The sequence below is a fragment of the Microcebus murinus genome, chromosome 11 (genome assembly GCF_040939455.1).
Source record: "Microcebus murinus isolate Inina chromosome 11, M.murinus_Inina_mat1.0, whole genome shotgun sequence".
NCBI lineage: Eukaryota > Metazoa > Chordata > Mammalia > Primates > Cheirogaleidae > Microcebus > Microcebus murinus.
In genome coordinates this window covers 12,386,301-12,403,137 of record NC_134114.1, presented here as the reverse complement: position 1 = coordinate 12,403,137, position 16,837 = coordinate 12,386,301, and the positions used below count along the sequence as shown (strand labels likewise).

General features: G+C 41.1%; 1 protein-coding gene across 1 annotated transcript in view; it reads left to right on the top strand.

Annotated features, from left to right (window-relative positions):
- The first annotated feature begins 368 nt into the window (after positions 1–368).
- MARCHF11 (membrane associated ring-CH-type finger 11) overlaps positions 369–16,837 on the top strand; it is a 107,415-nt gene continuing 90,946 nt past the window's right edge. Inside the window, exons 1-2 of the mRNA XM_020290017.2 lie at positions 369–1,160; positions 2,386–2,541. Of these exons, the coding sequence (XP_020145606.2) occupies positions 615–1,160; positions 2,386–2,541 (702 nt within the window). The 5' untranslated portion in view covers positions 369–614. The remainder of the gene's footprint in view (positions 1,161–2,385; positions 2,542–16,837) is intronic.

Sequence of the window (16,837 nt, the reverse complement as noted above, 5' to 3'; positions counted from 1 at the left end):
TTGGGCCGTCGCGCCCCCACCCGGCCCGCGCCGCCGCATCCCACTTGCCCACCAGTAACGGTTTCTGCACCCGCTGCCTCCGACCCCTCCCCCGTCCCCGCTCACGAGAGCCGCAGTGCCGCGCGCTTTGGAGAGGGGTCCTCCGCCCGGCACCGACGGGAGCGGACCCCAGGCCGCGGCGGTGGAAGCGGCCGAGGGATCCCCCGATGCCAGCCGGTCCTCGCCGTACCCCGTCCCGGGTTCTCTCCCGCTCTTCTGCAACCCCAGCCCCCGGACCGCTCCCCGCACCCGCCGCGCGCCTCCCCCTGCGCACCCGTCCTCCGCCCTCCCCCACTCCCCGCCCTCCGCGGCGCGGCTCTCACGCGCAGCAGAATTCGGCGCCGCCTCCGTCAGAGCCGAGCCGGCGGCTCCGCGGAGCAGCAGCAGCCTCTGCCGCCGCCGCCGGGCCTTCCGTGTCCCCTCCCCGTCCCGCCCCCCAGTCCCCGGCGCCCGGTCCCCCCTCCCCACCCTCCTTCCGTCCTCCATCCCGCCCTCCCGCTCCGCTCTCCCTCTGGCTGCAGCCCGACCCGGCCCGCCAGCCGGGCCGGCAGGAGGGCGGCGGCGGCGGCACGACCATGAGCTTTGAGGGCGACCACGGCGGCAGTCGGTGTCGCGGGGCGGAGAGCGGGGACGCCGAGCCGCCGCCTCCGCCTCCCTCGCCGCCGCCGCCCGCAGAGCCGGCCCCGGTGCCCGCGGCCCCGCGGTACCTGCCGCCGCTGCCCGTCCCCCCCGAGGGCGCCGCCGGGCCGAGCGAGCCGCCGGGGGAGGTGGCCCCGCGGCGCCGGGGCGCGGACGAACTGCCTCCGCCGCCGCCGCTGCCCCTGCTGCCCGCCGGCCAGGAGGCGTGCGCGGCGGCCGGCGACTCCGCGGAAGGTCCGAGGCGCCTCCCGGAGTCGGCGGACCCCGAGGCGGCGGCGGCGGCGAAGGGCGGCCCCGGGGAGCCCGAGGCCAGCGCCAGCGGGGAGGGCGAGCGGCGGGGCGCCGGCGAGCAGCCCGAGACGCGCTCGGTGTGCAGCAGCCGCAGCAGCAGCAGCAGCAGCGGCGGCGGCGACCAGCGCTCTGGGCACCAGCACCAGCACCACCAGCCCATCTGCAAGATCTGCTTCCAGGGCGCCGAGCAGGTAAGGCCCGGTGGGACCCTGGGGCAGCGGGCGGTGGGCTCCGACCCGGGCCGGACCGGCTCCCGCTCGCAGTGGAGTGGCCAGGCGTTCAGCACCAAGGACAGAGCACGCCTCCCAGCTTGTCTCCTGTGCGGCTTGTCTGGTCCCGCCTCGTGAGCGATGGCTCCAGCGGGTTCCCCCTTTCCCTTTCTGTGGAGGCAGATAAAAATGTCCCAGTGGCGAATACAGGGTTTAATTTGATCTACACTTTTTTTCCTACCTGGTTTTGCAGTTACACGTTCCTCAGGTGCTTTAATGATAATAACGTAAGTATTTCTTTCGAATTACTGAATGGATTTGGTTTACACATGGAAGCAAACGTATAGGATGCAAAGTGAAGTCTGTTTTCGACAGATGTATCCTGAGACCGTTAGTCTTAGAATACAAACTGGGCGTGAGTCATGTCACAGCCAAAAAAGAGCAGGTTCTTTCCTCATTGCAAATTTTGGTGGCTTAATCTCACTGATGTGAATAGCATGTTACAGTTTGTTCAAGCCAAACAGAAATGTACTTTGAAAGAGAGGCTACTTAGCCAGCGAAGTACTTTATATTTTGTTAGAAAGACAATTATAAAATTATAAACACCATTAGAGGCGCATGAAAACTTAAATGAGAGTAGTCATGCAGAAGAAAGGATAATATATCTCTTACAATATGTGCGGTCTGAGAAAACATTAAGTTTAATATTTTTAAAAGTAAGGAAATTGCATAAGAATATGCAGGCTTTCAGGAATATATCACCCTAGGTCAATATTTATGATGCTACATTTAGAAAAAATAAAAGCATAATGCTATTGCAAGCTGCTTTCTGGGATGCCATGCATTTCTTCTTTAGCAATGATTAAGAATAACTGCAGAGGAAATGCATCTGACCATCCACTTAAAAGTTATTAAAGAGATTTAATAGTACAGCTTTTCCCCAAGGGTATTGGGAGCTATATCTTGCAGACATTTTGTATGTTGGTAGAACATTTATGTCATAACTCTAAGCAATATCTTTGAAATAGTTTTAAGACTTTAGCTTCATTCCCATCAGAGGTATAAAATTTTAATTTCATTTTCTAGGATAGAGCTTGATGCTTGTATCCTTCTGGGTAAATGGCTTTGAAAGGAAAGAAAGCAAGCTTTGGAGTTTTAAAATAGAGATACAGACACAAATATTCATACTGAACTGTTTTCTTTTTAGGGTGAGCTGTTAAATCCCTGCCGATGTGATGGGTCAGTCCGGTATACACATCAGCTGTGCCTGCTAAAGTGGATCAGTGAGAGAGGTTCCTGGACCTGTGAACTCTGTTGTTATAGATACCATGTCATAGCCATTAAAATGAAACAACCATGCCAGGTAAACAGTTATAATATTTAATTTTTCTCAAATAATTTTGTTAACATTGAGTGCACTTGAGTTTAGTTATTACTAAGGATGCTTACTTATGCTGCTTACAAACATTTTATGCAAATCAGCGTAAAAATCAAGATTTAGAATTTGTAGAGGTGTGTTTAGAGAAAGCCATGACACTTTATCTGAGAAACTCAAAAGACATTACTCACATGGTTTCCTTTATTGATTTCTTATTTATTGATCAAATTATACCCATCCTCATTTCTAAAGGGGCAAGTTGATAAAACATTTTATACCGTACTTAAATTTTATTAATTAGAAATGTTATGTAACTAATTTTAGTAATGTTTTGTTAATTTAAGCATTTAAGCCCTAATGGGCTTCTTTTATGGAAAACAGATCCAAATAAAGCAAAACTTTACTAGTGTGGAAACTTTGGTTGGATATACTTTTCACTTAGCCAGGCTTTCTTTTTCATATGATGTTTTTTCACAGTTAAATTTTGGCTACTTTCATTCTTTGTTATGTTCAACTCTGTAGTAGATGTGGAAGTATTCCCAACAATTACTCACAATAATACCACTGTATGTATTCTTAAACTTTTTGTGTATAATCACATAATAACACAATACCCATAGTTCTACAAATGCCCTGGAAAAATAGTTGTTTTTTTTTAATGTATGCTATAACTGATTCAAGTTCTTTGAATAGGCTAGTGGAATGTAAAATACAAAATATTAGCAATGTCATCTTAAAGAAAAGCCGAATAATGTGTAATTAATGAGATTTGGTAGGCTGAAGTTAAGCAGACATAAAAGAGCAGGGTTGAAACACAGACAAAGGAGTAATAGAAAGAAAAGGAAGAGGGAATTGAAAAGTTGAGAGGGGGAAAAAAGTAATAATACCTAGTATTCCCTGAGCAATATAATATAGGTGAAATTATTAGTATTTGCAGAAGGAACATGAAAGCAAAATTGCTATTGCATTAATAATTTAAATTTCAGTTTTAAATTTTTGCATCCTTTATATAATTTGCAATTAATTTGCATCTCTAATAATTGCCATTTAAGGCATGATTAGCAAGCATGAAATGAAAATATGAATTTCTCAAGCTGACCTGAGGCTTATAAATAATTTGGAAAGAGAAAGTGTAACTAATGTGGATGAATGATATTATCATGCTGAAGACAGACACAAACCTGACTCATTTTCCCAGAACCTCTAATTGATTGAATTACTTGGGTATCAGTTTATGGATTTATCATAATTGCCTTGAAGAATGGATGAAACTGTGTCCAAAGACAAGAATATGGGTAGCATAAATTGGATCTATAATAATTTTATGAATGGAAATATATGGGAAGATTATAAAAAGGGAGAATTTTGGGGTTCCAGGGAAATCACATGAGAAGGACTATGGTCAGATGCTCAAGAGCTGAAACAGAGTACTAAGTATTTCAAAAGCATTAACTTATGGCTACTATATATTAATTCACTTGGGATGATTAATTTTGAAGTAAATAGAAATAGATCCTTGATGGACATTGTAAAATAGAGAAGAGACAGAACTGGGGCAAAAAAAAAAATACTATATGCTAATTCTAATCCTATAGCAAAAAGAATTGATTACTACTATCTTTTGCTTCATTTAAAAAAATTCAGTAATTATTTTCACAAAAGCAATTCCTAAACTATGCGTATTATATGACTCTCTTCCCTCCAGAAAAGTATCAAAACCAAATCCAGTATTACTAACACATTTAGGATTAATTTTATTATAATGTATATAAATACTACTGTGATCTGTAATCTGATCCGATTGTTGCAGTGATCTGCAAAATCATATTTAGAAACAAAGGTGAATGTGATGATGATAGCTGAGATCATGCTGGAGATGAAATAATTTTCCAGGACTACATTAGATATATATAAAGTTTGGTAGTCATAATGAACAGAAATCAGTTATAAAGTTCTCAAAGTGTGGATTCTTACACATAGGAGTAGTTTATTCGAAGACAAAGTTTAGCTATTTATCTGACATTTCTGTTATGAATGACTCACAAACTAGCATTTGCATTGATTCTTAGTTTTCTGCCTTGCTGGTGTGAGACCAATCAGCTGGGAGCAGGCGGTTTCTTGGATTAGAGCAGAATAAAGAATAAATAACAATATTAAGAGAGAACATTTACTGAACACTTAGTCTGTGCCAGGCACTATTCTAAGTATTTTGTATATATGGATACTGATATTTAATGTTCATAACAAACCTGAGGGGAGGAATATTATCTCTGTTTTATACAAAGGGAAACTGAGGCACAGGAAAGTTAAGTAACTTCTACTAGGTACATATGTAGTAAAATGCAAAGCCAGGTTTCAAACTGAGTCAGTCTGGCTCCAGGGTCTATGGCTTTAGCCACCATGTTGGAAAATGTTCTCAAACCCATCCTAGACATCTCGATGTTTCGGATCTATCATGACTTGTCCTATATAAAGCTTAGGCAAGCAGGAACTGGTTTCAGCCTGGGTCTCTAAGGTTATTTCAAAAGGTTTTGACTATTGCTGCATAACAAACCATCTCAAAACTTAAACAACAACTGTTATTTATTATTTGTTAAAAGTCTGTGGGTCAACTGAGGTCAGCTAGGAGATCTTTCTCTACATGTGGCATCATCTGGAGCTATAAGCATCCTGAGATTAGGCTGGGTTGGAACATCCAAGATAGCTCGTTCATTCTACTTGTTCTTGGTGCTGGCTGTTGGCTAGAAACTCAGTGGGAGCTGCCAACTGGTGCCTCACTTTTCCTTTCATGTGATGTGTGCTTCTCATACTGTGATAGTTGGGTTCCAAGAGCATGAAAGCGGAAGTTACAAATCTCTTAACGCTCAGCCTTGGAAGTGACATGGTTTCACATCTGCTGCATTCTCTTGTTTAAAGCAAGTCATGGGACCAACTTGGGAATCCTCAGATTCCCAGTCATGGGAATCCTCAGATTCAAAGGAAGGGAAAATAGACTCCACCCCTGGAGTCCAGTATTTTTTTCAAAGAGAATGGCCATCTTTATCACCAAGAGAGGTAGCTTCTAAAATGTTTTGCTTACCCTGCCCTAGTCTCTGCACTTGGTCCTCATTAAATCCAGATAGATCAGCAAGCATCACCATAAATTCCCTCCCAGGGCTCTGAACCAAAGGAGGTTAAAAAAATGTATGGGAGATTAACTCACCAGTGGTGCTGGATAGATATCCTCAAGCACTGTTGGAAGTGATTATTACCATGATATATCCCCTGGTGCTCAGAGGGAAATGGGGACAGAGAAGGGCAAAAAACAGTTAGTCAGGAAGCAGGTGTATATGAAGGAACTATGCCGCAGGGAGTCTAATACTTTAGTTTTACTTGTTTTTCTCGTTGAGATTTGAATTTTTTGAGAATTGGGATCTGGACCTCCCAATTTCATTGGATTTCAGTGACGCTCAGCAACATGACTCAATAGAGAGCTAGCGGATGTATCCTCTACAACATATTTAAACCTTAATTGCTGCATCATTAGCAGTAGGAGTTAATTAAGACATCTGAGGTAATTAAAATGCATTTACCTTCCTACCTACTTGCAGAATCTATTTTATTTATTAATATAACCAAGATGGTGCATTAATGATATTTTAAGGGTAAAAGCTAGTGCTGTTTTGAATCTCATAGCATGGTCTAAAATTAGTGAAATGCAAGAGCATATATGATTAAACTTATTTTTAGATGGTGGTGACATATACTAATGAAGCTATATTCCAGTTTATGAACGTTTTCAGTATTTTTCCAAGAGACAAGGATGTCTCTTTGAAGAGGTAACATTTACAGGGATAAAGTATTGTATGGGAAACTTTAAACTTGCTATAAAGGACAGACTATACTGCCTAAACATGGAAAAATATATGTAAATAGAAGGTAATGGCTATCTTACCTTAGACAAGCTACTTAAACTCTTTGCACCTTAGTTAACTCATCTTCAAAAAGATGACAATGGCACCTGTCTTATATCTTATTTTGAGGATTAGGTACATTAATATACATGAAGTGCTTAGAATGGTGCCCTGGCCCATGGTAGGTACATTTTGATGTTGGCTGTGGTTGCCATCTCTTGCTGTCAGCTAAGAGGCTGGGCCCTTCACCTGGCCATTGTTCACACATCCTTCTTGTTCCCTTCCCTCTGTTGTCACCAAAGTGAAGTTAATGGCTCCTCTTTCCATACCATGCTTTATCACTGAATTTTTTACCCCCTGATTTTCTGGGAACCCATCTCAGTTTTCTGACCAACTTAGTTATCATCAATAATGAATGCATCAGCATTTTTAAAAAGCAGATGTAAATGAGATATAATGATCTCAGTGCAGTGAGCATATTTATCCTCCAGATGTCCCTCACCATGGGTCTTATTTGCGTTCTTATTGGAGTCTACTCATAATTGGAGTTATGAGATGCTTTTAAATGTGGCCAAGCACGGGGTGCACTGTTCAAGGTCAGGCAGCCATGGTTTGTTTACCCTTTGGAACTACCCCTGTGGGGTGGAGTCCATGTGACCTGTGAGTAGGAGGGAGGTCAGAGAAATCTCAGAGATCCCTGGAGGGCAATCACAAAGGGTAGTGGCCGAGCACCACTCACAGAGAATTGTGGTGACCACCACTTTCCTTCCTCCTCTGTTATTCAGAGCACCAGAGGCTAGGACTGGTGAGAGCTGCCTGTCTTACCTACCTGGGAAAGGACTGAGACTCGAGTGTGGTCCATATACCTTTGCAGAGATTAGGCTCCTGGCCTGTAACATTTTTATTAGCCTTTCCCTCACTGCTTTTTCTGTAAACAAATGTGATGTCAGCAACAGGTCTTCTTCTAGTGGTAAAAATGACTGAAGGGTCTCCTAGGAAGGAGAATGATTTGAGACTATTTTTTATTTTTACCCATATGCCCAGAACTCTGGGATTCATCATAATAAATTTGAATTGGGAAGTAATTTGACACCAGGTGGGTTTGTCTTGACTATCCTTCTAAGGTACAGCTTTTGGACCTTTTATAAGTCATTTGTAGAACTTTAACTTTTTTGAGGCTCCATCATGGACAGGGTATTTCTACCTTCAGAACTGATTGCTAATATAATGTAGCTGATGCATTAGGAGAAGCTGACAAATTATCATTGAAAATTCACTATGATTTTGAAAATATATTAATAAGACATCAAGCATGAACTATATCAGCATTGTATGCGGTCATTTGAAATCATTCAAAATATTTACATTTTATAGCTGAAAAATATCTGTGTATGTGCACCCTTGTGACATGGTGAGCTACCAATTTGACTTTTTCTCTGTTGTTCTTACTAATATTTTCTGTAGGTTTAATAGCCAATGACAAGCTAAGGGGGAAGACTTTTCATTACTGTGCCTGGATAACTGAAAAACAATGTTCAAGTGTAATATTTAAGTGTCTATACTGGCATAGTTTATAGGTAACTAAAATTGTCACAATATACAAAGAACACATCAGGTATTAGTCTTTTTTCATTTGCTTACCGATTGTTTCAGAACACTTGAATCTTCATTTTACTCATTAGAACAGATGAATGATTCTCCACTGAATAAAATATGTAAATTATACTTTATATGCCACTCTACCCATCTTGTTTACTGTATAGACTATGTGTACAGTGAATTTACAGTTTGTCTCAACGCCAGATGGTTCCGAGACAGTGGTAAAAGGAGGTGAAGGCCATTTAGGGCATTGGACTCAGGGGTTTGCTTTTAAACTTTATAGAGCTTGGGGACAAATGTGGACCCTATGGGTGACACCCTCCAGAACTTTCTTCTCCATACACATCTGCTTCTCTGTGTTTTCTAGCTCTTTTACAAAGTGCATTTCCCTTTGGACACCTTTTTCTTCTTCGCTTTCTTTGCCGTTCTACCCAGCTACCTGTACAAGAAAGAACCCCACTCTGGGCAGAAATGCATAGACTTTTTGGTCAAAGCAAGCCAGGGTGGCAAGAATTGGCAGCGGTTGTGTAGAGAAACCTTGTCATGGCTCCAAAGTGTCTTCACTTGATAACATTGTCTTGTTATTTAAATCAGAGGTTAGCAAACCTTTTTTCTAAAGGCATAGATAGTAAATTTTTTAGCCTAGGAGGGCTATTATAGCCACTGTCCTAGCATGAAAACAGCCATGGACATTAAATAAACAAATGAGCATGGCTGTGTTCCAGTAAAACTTTAATTATTGACATTGAAATTTGAATTTCATATAATCTTAATGTGTCAAGAAATAGGATTTAAAAAAATTTTTTTTCTCCTACCATTTAAAAATTTAAAAACACATGGGCTACACAAAACTTCATGGTGAGTTGGATTTAACCCAGTTGCATTTTGTGGTATTAAACAAATGGAATATTGATATGGACTTAGGTGTTTTAGGACCTCTTAGAAAATTAAATCACTGAAATGTTTCTAAATTTTTATGTTGCTTTGTAATTTTGAGCGAAATCATCATAAACTTACATCATGTAGAAAATGGTGGCACTTTAGTTCCATTAAAAATGCTATTAACTTCTTAATATTAAATACTAAAGCCATTATTTCCTCTGAACAGTTTCTTCATTGTAGCAGACTCAAATCCTCAATTCCAAAGAGTAGCTTTAGTTAAGTCATTCAGTGAATATTTGTGTGCGAATGAATGAATGAATGGATGGATGAATAAATGAGTGCTTAGTAAGGTGGGCAGAATCATGGACGTCATGTTATTTCTGCAGTGAGAACACAGCTTAAGGAAATAAAATTTTCTTTATTACTCACATATTAGCCATCTACTGGCTGTTAATTTTCAACTTGTTCTCAAGTTGATCTTCTAATAATGCTATTCTGAATCTGCCTAGGGAAGTATGTTCAGTTCCTCAAACTACAGGAAAAAGCCTTGGGAGTAATAGAGGGATCTATTTTTAAAAACCTAGAATTTAAAAAAAAGTGCTTCCAGTGAGACATATATGCTCTTTTCAAAAAACAAAATGTCATGAAAAAAGACTCAGTGAATACGGAATTACCCATGTGTGACAGACTCACTTTCTTGAGATTGTCACTGGTTGAAGGGTTTCATCTAGCATTTGTTCAGGGAATTTGAATAATTTGTTGGAAATTTTGCTGTATGATCGTGGGTGCAGATGAGCTGCTGAGAATATCTACTGGATATAAATTTTTGGTGTGAAATCTGCCACCTGGCTGAAAACAAGGTGACCGTTTTTGATGAACAGTTTGTACACCACTTGTAACTTCGGAAGTGATTTTCCACTGGTGAAGGCGATACTCCAACCCTGGGAGATGATGACAGAGCACAGGCTGTTTCCTCCTCACTCATTTCCCGCTGTGCCTTGGCGTGGGGCTTTGCCGTGATGCGATCGGTGCTTCGCTATAGGGATTGGAGCAGAGAAAACTCGGCTTCCTTCTATTGTCAGACCTTCGAAGATTAGAATGGGATGACTCTGAAGGCAAAATGAGAGTGCTTCCAGTCCTTGAGAATGGCAGGGAATGGACGGATGAGTAGATAATCACCTACCATTACAAGTGAATGGATGGCAGACACAGAGGACTTGGCCAAGAACAACTGCCTCATGGCTTGCACTTTCTGTATACTTGGATATTTGACAACATCTTCCCTGTGAGCAGAACTCATAATTCAGCAGCTGTTCCATACGATTTAGCCAAATGAGGCTTGATATAAGCAGAGGTGGACTGAAAACAATTGCTTGGGAAGACATGACAAAAACCTGAAAACATTTCTATGTAGGCAAGGTCAATAATGGAACTTATTGAGGAGGCATTTCTTATTCCATCCTTCTCTTAGGTGTGGTGTGCTTTGAAAGCTACCACTGAAAACCCCACTCTCTCTCCAGTTTTTACCTCTTGGAGTTAAGTCATTTTGACTGCTGATACCTGCCCAGTGAATGAACATGTCTTTATCATAGGGATAGAGTTCCATTGTTGCCTCAATTTCCCTTTTCGCCTTTCTTCTCTTTTTGGCATACTAATTTTGTGCAAATTGCCAAGTGCTTAATTTGGGCAAAGGGGAGTGGAGCTGCCTGTGAGCATTCAGCTCTTACTCCAAGAACTCCCTGGTGCTCCTTTGTTACATGTGGTCTTACAGTGGTGCCAAATGTCATCTCCCTACTCAATTTGTGTCATGACTCTGAGCTATAAAATAGTTAAAATGAACAAGGAACTATTTCAAGAAATTTACAGAGGCTTCCCTTGGTGTGTTCAACCTGTTAGAAAAGATTTTAAGAAGGATAGCATCTTGCACAAATGTCAGGGATTTTACTTATATTCTTATGAGAGAATATTCTGGAAGCCACAGGAAATACTTTTGCCCCCCTCTCTTCCACCGCTCTCCTCCTAGTACTAACTTGTTTTCTATGTTACATGAATGTGTATGCAAGCGACCTATTAATTTTTTTTAAAAAGTAAAGAAAATAAAAACCTTACAGTAGTCGAGAGCACAGGATTTGCTGGACGTATATTGAACATTCAGTAGATACTTGTTTGATCCTTCTTCCACCTCTTCTCTTTTCTCACATCATCTTACTCTCATCTTTTGTGTGAGGGTGAGTAGATGGGAGGTTTCCAGCAGGGCATCCAGTCCCTTGGAGAGAAGGACACACAGTGAATAGGGGTGAAAGTCTTTGCCTATGTGGTATTCTCACTCGGACCAAGCATGCCCATGCTCAAACCTGGAAGCTGAAAGAACTTTTGAATGCAAAATCACCTTCAATCTCCTCCCAAACAATCTTCCTTTGTGTTCATAGTAGTGTCTCAGTCATACTGCCATAGCCTCTGTTAAATTTATTTTCAGTTCTAGACAAGACTTTTCAGCAATTTAAGAAGTAGTTGAGGCCAGGCGTGGTGGCTCACACCTGTAATCCTAGCACTCAGGGAGGCCAAGGTGGGCGGATTGTTTAAGGTCAGGAGTTCGAAACCAGCCTGAGAAAGAGCGAGAGACCCTGTCTCTACTATAAATAGAAAGAAATTAATTGGCCAACTAAGATATATATATACACATAAAAAAATTAGCCGGGCATGGTGGCGCATGCCTGTAGTCCCAGCTACTTGGGAGGCTGAGGCAGCAGGATTGCTTGAGCCCAGGAGTTTGAGGTTGCTGTGAGCTAGGCTGACGCCACGGCACTCACTCTAGCCTGGGCAACAAAGTGAGACTCTGTCTCAAAAACAAAAAAAAGAAGCAGTTGATAGAAGTTAAAAAATGATGCTAAGCCCACAAGATTACAGCTAACTGTGCCCCAAAAAATTCGTCGAGTAGCTTTGGGTGACATGGTTCTTAGGCCAAGGAGTAGAAGATTCTCCGATGTTGAAAACTTTTTGAGTGATTTGGCAAAACATATAAGGATGGGTGACAAATCTCCCTACTTCCTGTTCGTCTCCTCCCTGTGACCTGCACACTGCTGAGACTGAAGGTAATGCTGATCACAGGAAAGGAAACTTGAAAAGGACATATGCTGCTTCATTTTGGATATGATCAAAAGCTCTGCCATGGTAAACTTCAAGGGAAAAACACGAGCCATCTTTTGAATTGCCTGTGGGGAAAATTGCAATGTTAAGTGATGCTGAATGCATGGAGATTATTAATATAGTGACATAGTGATGGATCAGTATGTGTATATTTTTGGTCTGCAAGGTGATATTACTCATGTTCTAGGGTTAGCCTCAAAATGCTCCATTTTTCTCATTTTTCTCCTATAAATTGTATAATTAATATGTTTTCATTGATCTTTAAAATTTATTCAACAAATTAACAACTACTACATGGCAGGCACTATTCTAGGCCCTAGAATTACAGAGTTGGTTAAAACAGGCAGGGCTTCTGCCTATAGAATCTAAATTATTGATGATGAGGGATAGAAAATAAATAAGGAAGCAAATAAATACAAAATGTAGGTAATTATAGAGTGTGTTAATGACCCTAATGGAAATTACCTGGATGTGATGGTTAATTTTATATGTCATGGAGTGCCCAGACATTTTTCTGGCTATGTCTATGGGGGTGTTTCTGGAGAGACTAACATTTGAATTGGTAGACTGGTTAAGGCAGATAGCAGATTGCCTCCCAATGTGGGTGGGTCTCATCCAATCAGTTGAAGAGCTGAACGGAACAAAAAGGCTGGCCTTCTCTTGAGTAAGAGGGAATCCCACCTACCTGAATGGTTTCATGCTGAGACATCAGTATTTTCTTGCCTTTGGACTTAAACCGAGTCTTGAATCTACCTGCCTTCGGACTTGGAGGCTTTCAGAACTATGCTATCAGCTTTCCTGGTTCTCAGGCCTTTAGATTTGAACTAGAACTACACCATCAACTCTCCTGGTCTCCAGCTTGACAATTCAGATCTTGGGAGTTAGCATCCATAGTTATCAATTCTTTATAAGTCTCATCACACACATACATAATACACCCCTTGTATATTGTATTAATATATATTTAGATGGTCTCTGATTTACAATGCCCTGACTTATGATTTTTTGACTTTGTGGTAGTGTAAAGGTGATATGCACTCAATACACTCCTCAACTTACTATGAGATTATTTTGGGACATAGCCCCATCATAAGTTGAGGAGCATTTGTTTTTACACACACACATGCACACTTCCTATTGGTTCTATTTCTCTGAAGAACCCTGACTAATACACTGGATGATTAAAACGAGTATGCTAAAATGAACCACGTGGTACATCAGTATAAACTGATGTTTTGCTTAATACTAACACAGATGGTTACATGTAGAAATATGTATGAATATGTGCTAATACATATGTTAGTATATATACGTATATTTTCTAGCTCTGTCTATTGACAGAGCTCAGTAGTAGTGACACCCCAGTAATAGTAAGCTCACTTAGCACCAGATCTTGGTTTCTAATACCATTCTCCAATAAACCAGTCACTGTCAGGCCATGTCAAAGGGACACAACCTGAAAGAACCTCTAATAGCTACAGCTGGAGTAATTTGAACTATAATTATCTATTGTAATGTAGTATTGGACTATAATTTAAACCAGTGGTCCCTAACCTCTTTGGTACCAGGGACCAGTTTCACACAGAAGACAGTTTTTCCATGGACCCGCAAGTGGGGGATGGTATGGGGATGACTTTGCAGCCACTCCTCATTGCTAGGACATGATTGCCTCAGCTCCACCTTGGATTCTCATAAGGAGTACACAACCTAGATCTCTAGCATGCACAGTTTACAGTAGGGTTCATGCTCCTATGAGAATCTAATGCTACACTATTGATCTGACAGGAGTTCTGAGCTCTCTGGTGGAGCTCAGGCGGTTATGCGTGCAATGGGGAGCAGCTGTCAATACAGATGAAGCTTCACTTGCTCTCTCACCTGCCCCTCACCTACTCCTGTGTAGCCCAGTTCCTAATAGGCCGAGACCAGTACAGGTCTGTGGCCCAGGGATTGGGAACCACAGTTTTAAACTATAATATAAACATGCACAAATGGATACTGACATAAATACATGATTGAACAAATAAATTGGGAGATGAGTCAAATCTCCCTAACAGAAGAATTCCAAATAATTTATGTATATAATCTTCCTTCCCTTCCAAGAGCTGGACCGCAGCTCCCTCTATCCCTTGAGTGTGGGCTGTACTCTGTGACTTGTTTCCAAAGAGGAGATTGATAACAGGGTGGAAAGAAGGGGAGGGTGTAACTTCACAATGGAGAAGCCTGGCAAGCACAGCATTAGCCAGGTGATCAAGTTTAACATTATCAGTGATAATTGATAGCATTATCAGTGATAAGTCATGTTGATAGCATGTGCCTTTAATATGATGTGATGGGACTATTTCACCTCTGTGGTTTTTTTCCCCCCAAACCCATACCCCTAGTCTGATCATGATAAAAACCATCAGATAAAACTAAATCGGAGAGCAGTCTACAAAGTAGCTGACCAGCGCTTCTCAAAGCTGAAGAAAAAACAAGGAAAATCTCAGAAACTGTCGTAGACCAGAGGAGACTAGGGAGACATGATGACTAGACGTAATGTGGGGTCCTGGGTAGGATTCTGGAAAAGAAAAAGGACATTAGGAAGAACTAGTGAAATCCTCATAAAGTATGGAGCGAAGTCAATAGTAATGTACCAGAGTTGGTCCATTATTTGTGACAAATATACCACAGTAACGTAATATATTAACAGGGAAGCAAGATGTGAGATATATGGGAACTCTTTGTACTACCTTTGCAAATTTTGTATAGATTAAAAAAAACTAAAATTAAGTTTATTAAGAAAAAAAAGAATGTATGGAAGGCCATGTGTAGCTAGCTGAAAGGCTAGGGAAAGTTGTTCTGAGAAGTGACATCAGAGATTAGACCTAAAGTTTGATGATGATCCAGCCTTGTTGAAAAATTTTTTGAAGAGCATTCTGGAAGGAGAACAGGGAAACCAAAGACCCTGAGCAGGTAATAATTTGGGGTGTCTGAGGGAATCAAAAGAAGGCTGTGTGGCTGGAATATTGAGCATAAGGAGCAGTAGTAGGAGCTGTTGCCGTGGAAATAGGGCTGCACCTTACCACATTAGGTCATTGTGAGGAACTTGTGTTTCATTCCAAGAGCAGTTTGGCGTCATTGGAGGACCTCAGGCAGGGAAATAAAGCACCATCATCATCATCATCATCATCATCACCATAATAGATGCTTTTGGTTGCTTTGTGAGACTTGGCCAGAGAGAGCCAGGGCTGATGACATGGGTGCTGTTAAAATGCTCTCTTGATGGACAAAAGGGCCACAATGGTGGTGGTTTATAGTAGGATGATGGCAGTGATGAAGAAAAATGTATCCATTTAAAAAATGCCTTGAATGTAGAAGCAAAAAGTTTTTAATTTTGTTTTTGCTTTGTAATTTATGTGGTGGCCAAACATCTGAACTGACCTGAAGCTATTTATAGTGTCTAGCTATCTCATTTAGTGTTGAAAGTCATATATTTTGCTGTAGAATTAATGTAGAATTGGCTACAGGGTGGTGATCCAGACGCTGCTGATAGTGTGGACGTTCCATAATATACTGAAAATGTGTGGCATGTTATAGTTTAAAAACCCGGACAGTTTGGAATTCTGGAACACATATGGTGCAAAGTGTTTTGGGTAAGAGGTTTTGGTCTAACATATGGTCTATCCTGGAGAATATTCCATGTGCACTTGAGAAGGATGTATATTCTGCTGTTGTGTATTCTGTGCTTGACACTGTTCTGTAGATGTCTGTTTGGTGTAGTTGGTTTATAGTGTTAGGTGTAGTTGGTTGATAGTGTTGTTCAGGTCTTCTATTTCCTTGTTGATCTTCTGTCTGGTTGAAAGTGGGGTAACAAAGTTTCCAAGTATTATTGTTGAATTATGTATTTTTCCATTCAATTCTGTCCATTTTAACTTCACATATTTTGGGACTTTGTTGTTAGTTGCAAATATGTTTATTAAGTGTTATATCTTCCTGACAGATTGGCCATTTTATCATTATAGAATGTCCCTTTTTTCTGTGCCCTAGTCCATTTATGCTGCTATGACAAAATATCTCAGACTGGGTAGTTTAATGAGGAACAGCCCATAGTTCTGAGGTTGGGAGTCCAAAATCAAGGTGCCAGCAGATTTGGTGTCTGGTGAGGACTTGATCTCCACCTCCAAGACATTTCTTCGTTGCTGCATCATCCAGAGGGAATGAATGCTGTGTCTGCATCGAGGAGTTGTGGAAGTTTGTTTTTCTAATAAACAGGAGATTTTTATTGCCACTCATAAATAGTCAATTGCTTTTGCATCTCCAGAGCTTTCTGATTATAAGGTCATGTTGAACAAGCAGTCTTTGTAATTTAAGCCTCACCTTTTAAAAATGTGTTATACGTCTTCTAGAAGACTTAAGATTATACGAGAATTGTTGTAATATAATGGAAACAGTGTGTGGACTTTGGTAATATGCAGACCAGAATCCGAATTTTAGCTCAGCCTCTTTCTAAGCTGTGTGACCAACAGTGAAGATATATGTATTAACTCCTTAATGTTGTTGGGATGATTAAATCAAGTAACATTTTCAAAGTGCTTGGCATTTGATGGTCTCTTATTGATTCCTGACTTTTAATCTGGTTAGAAGAAAACTTGTGATGTGTACAATTTTGTTAGATTTTGGATTTGCTGCTTACTCACTTGTTTATTTATCCATTTAATAATTCAACAAATATTTATTAATTACATAGTAGGCACCAGTAGTCTAGGCTCTGGGGATGAACA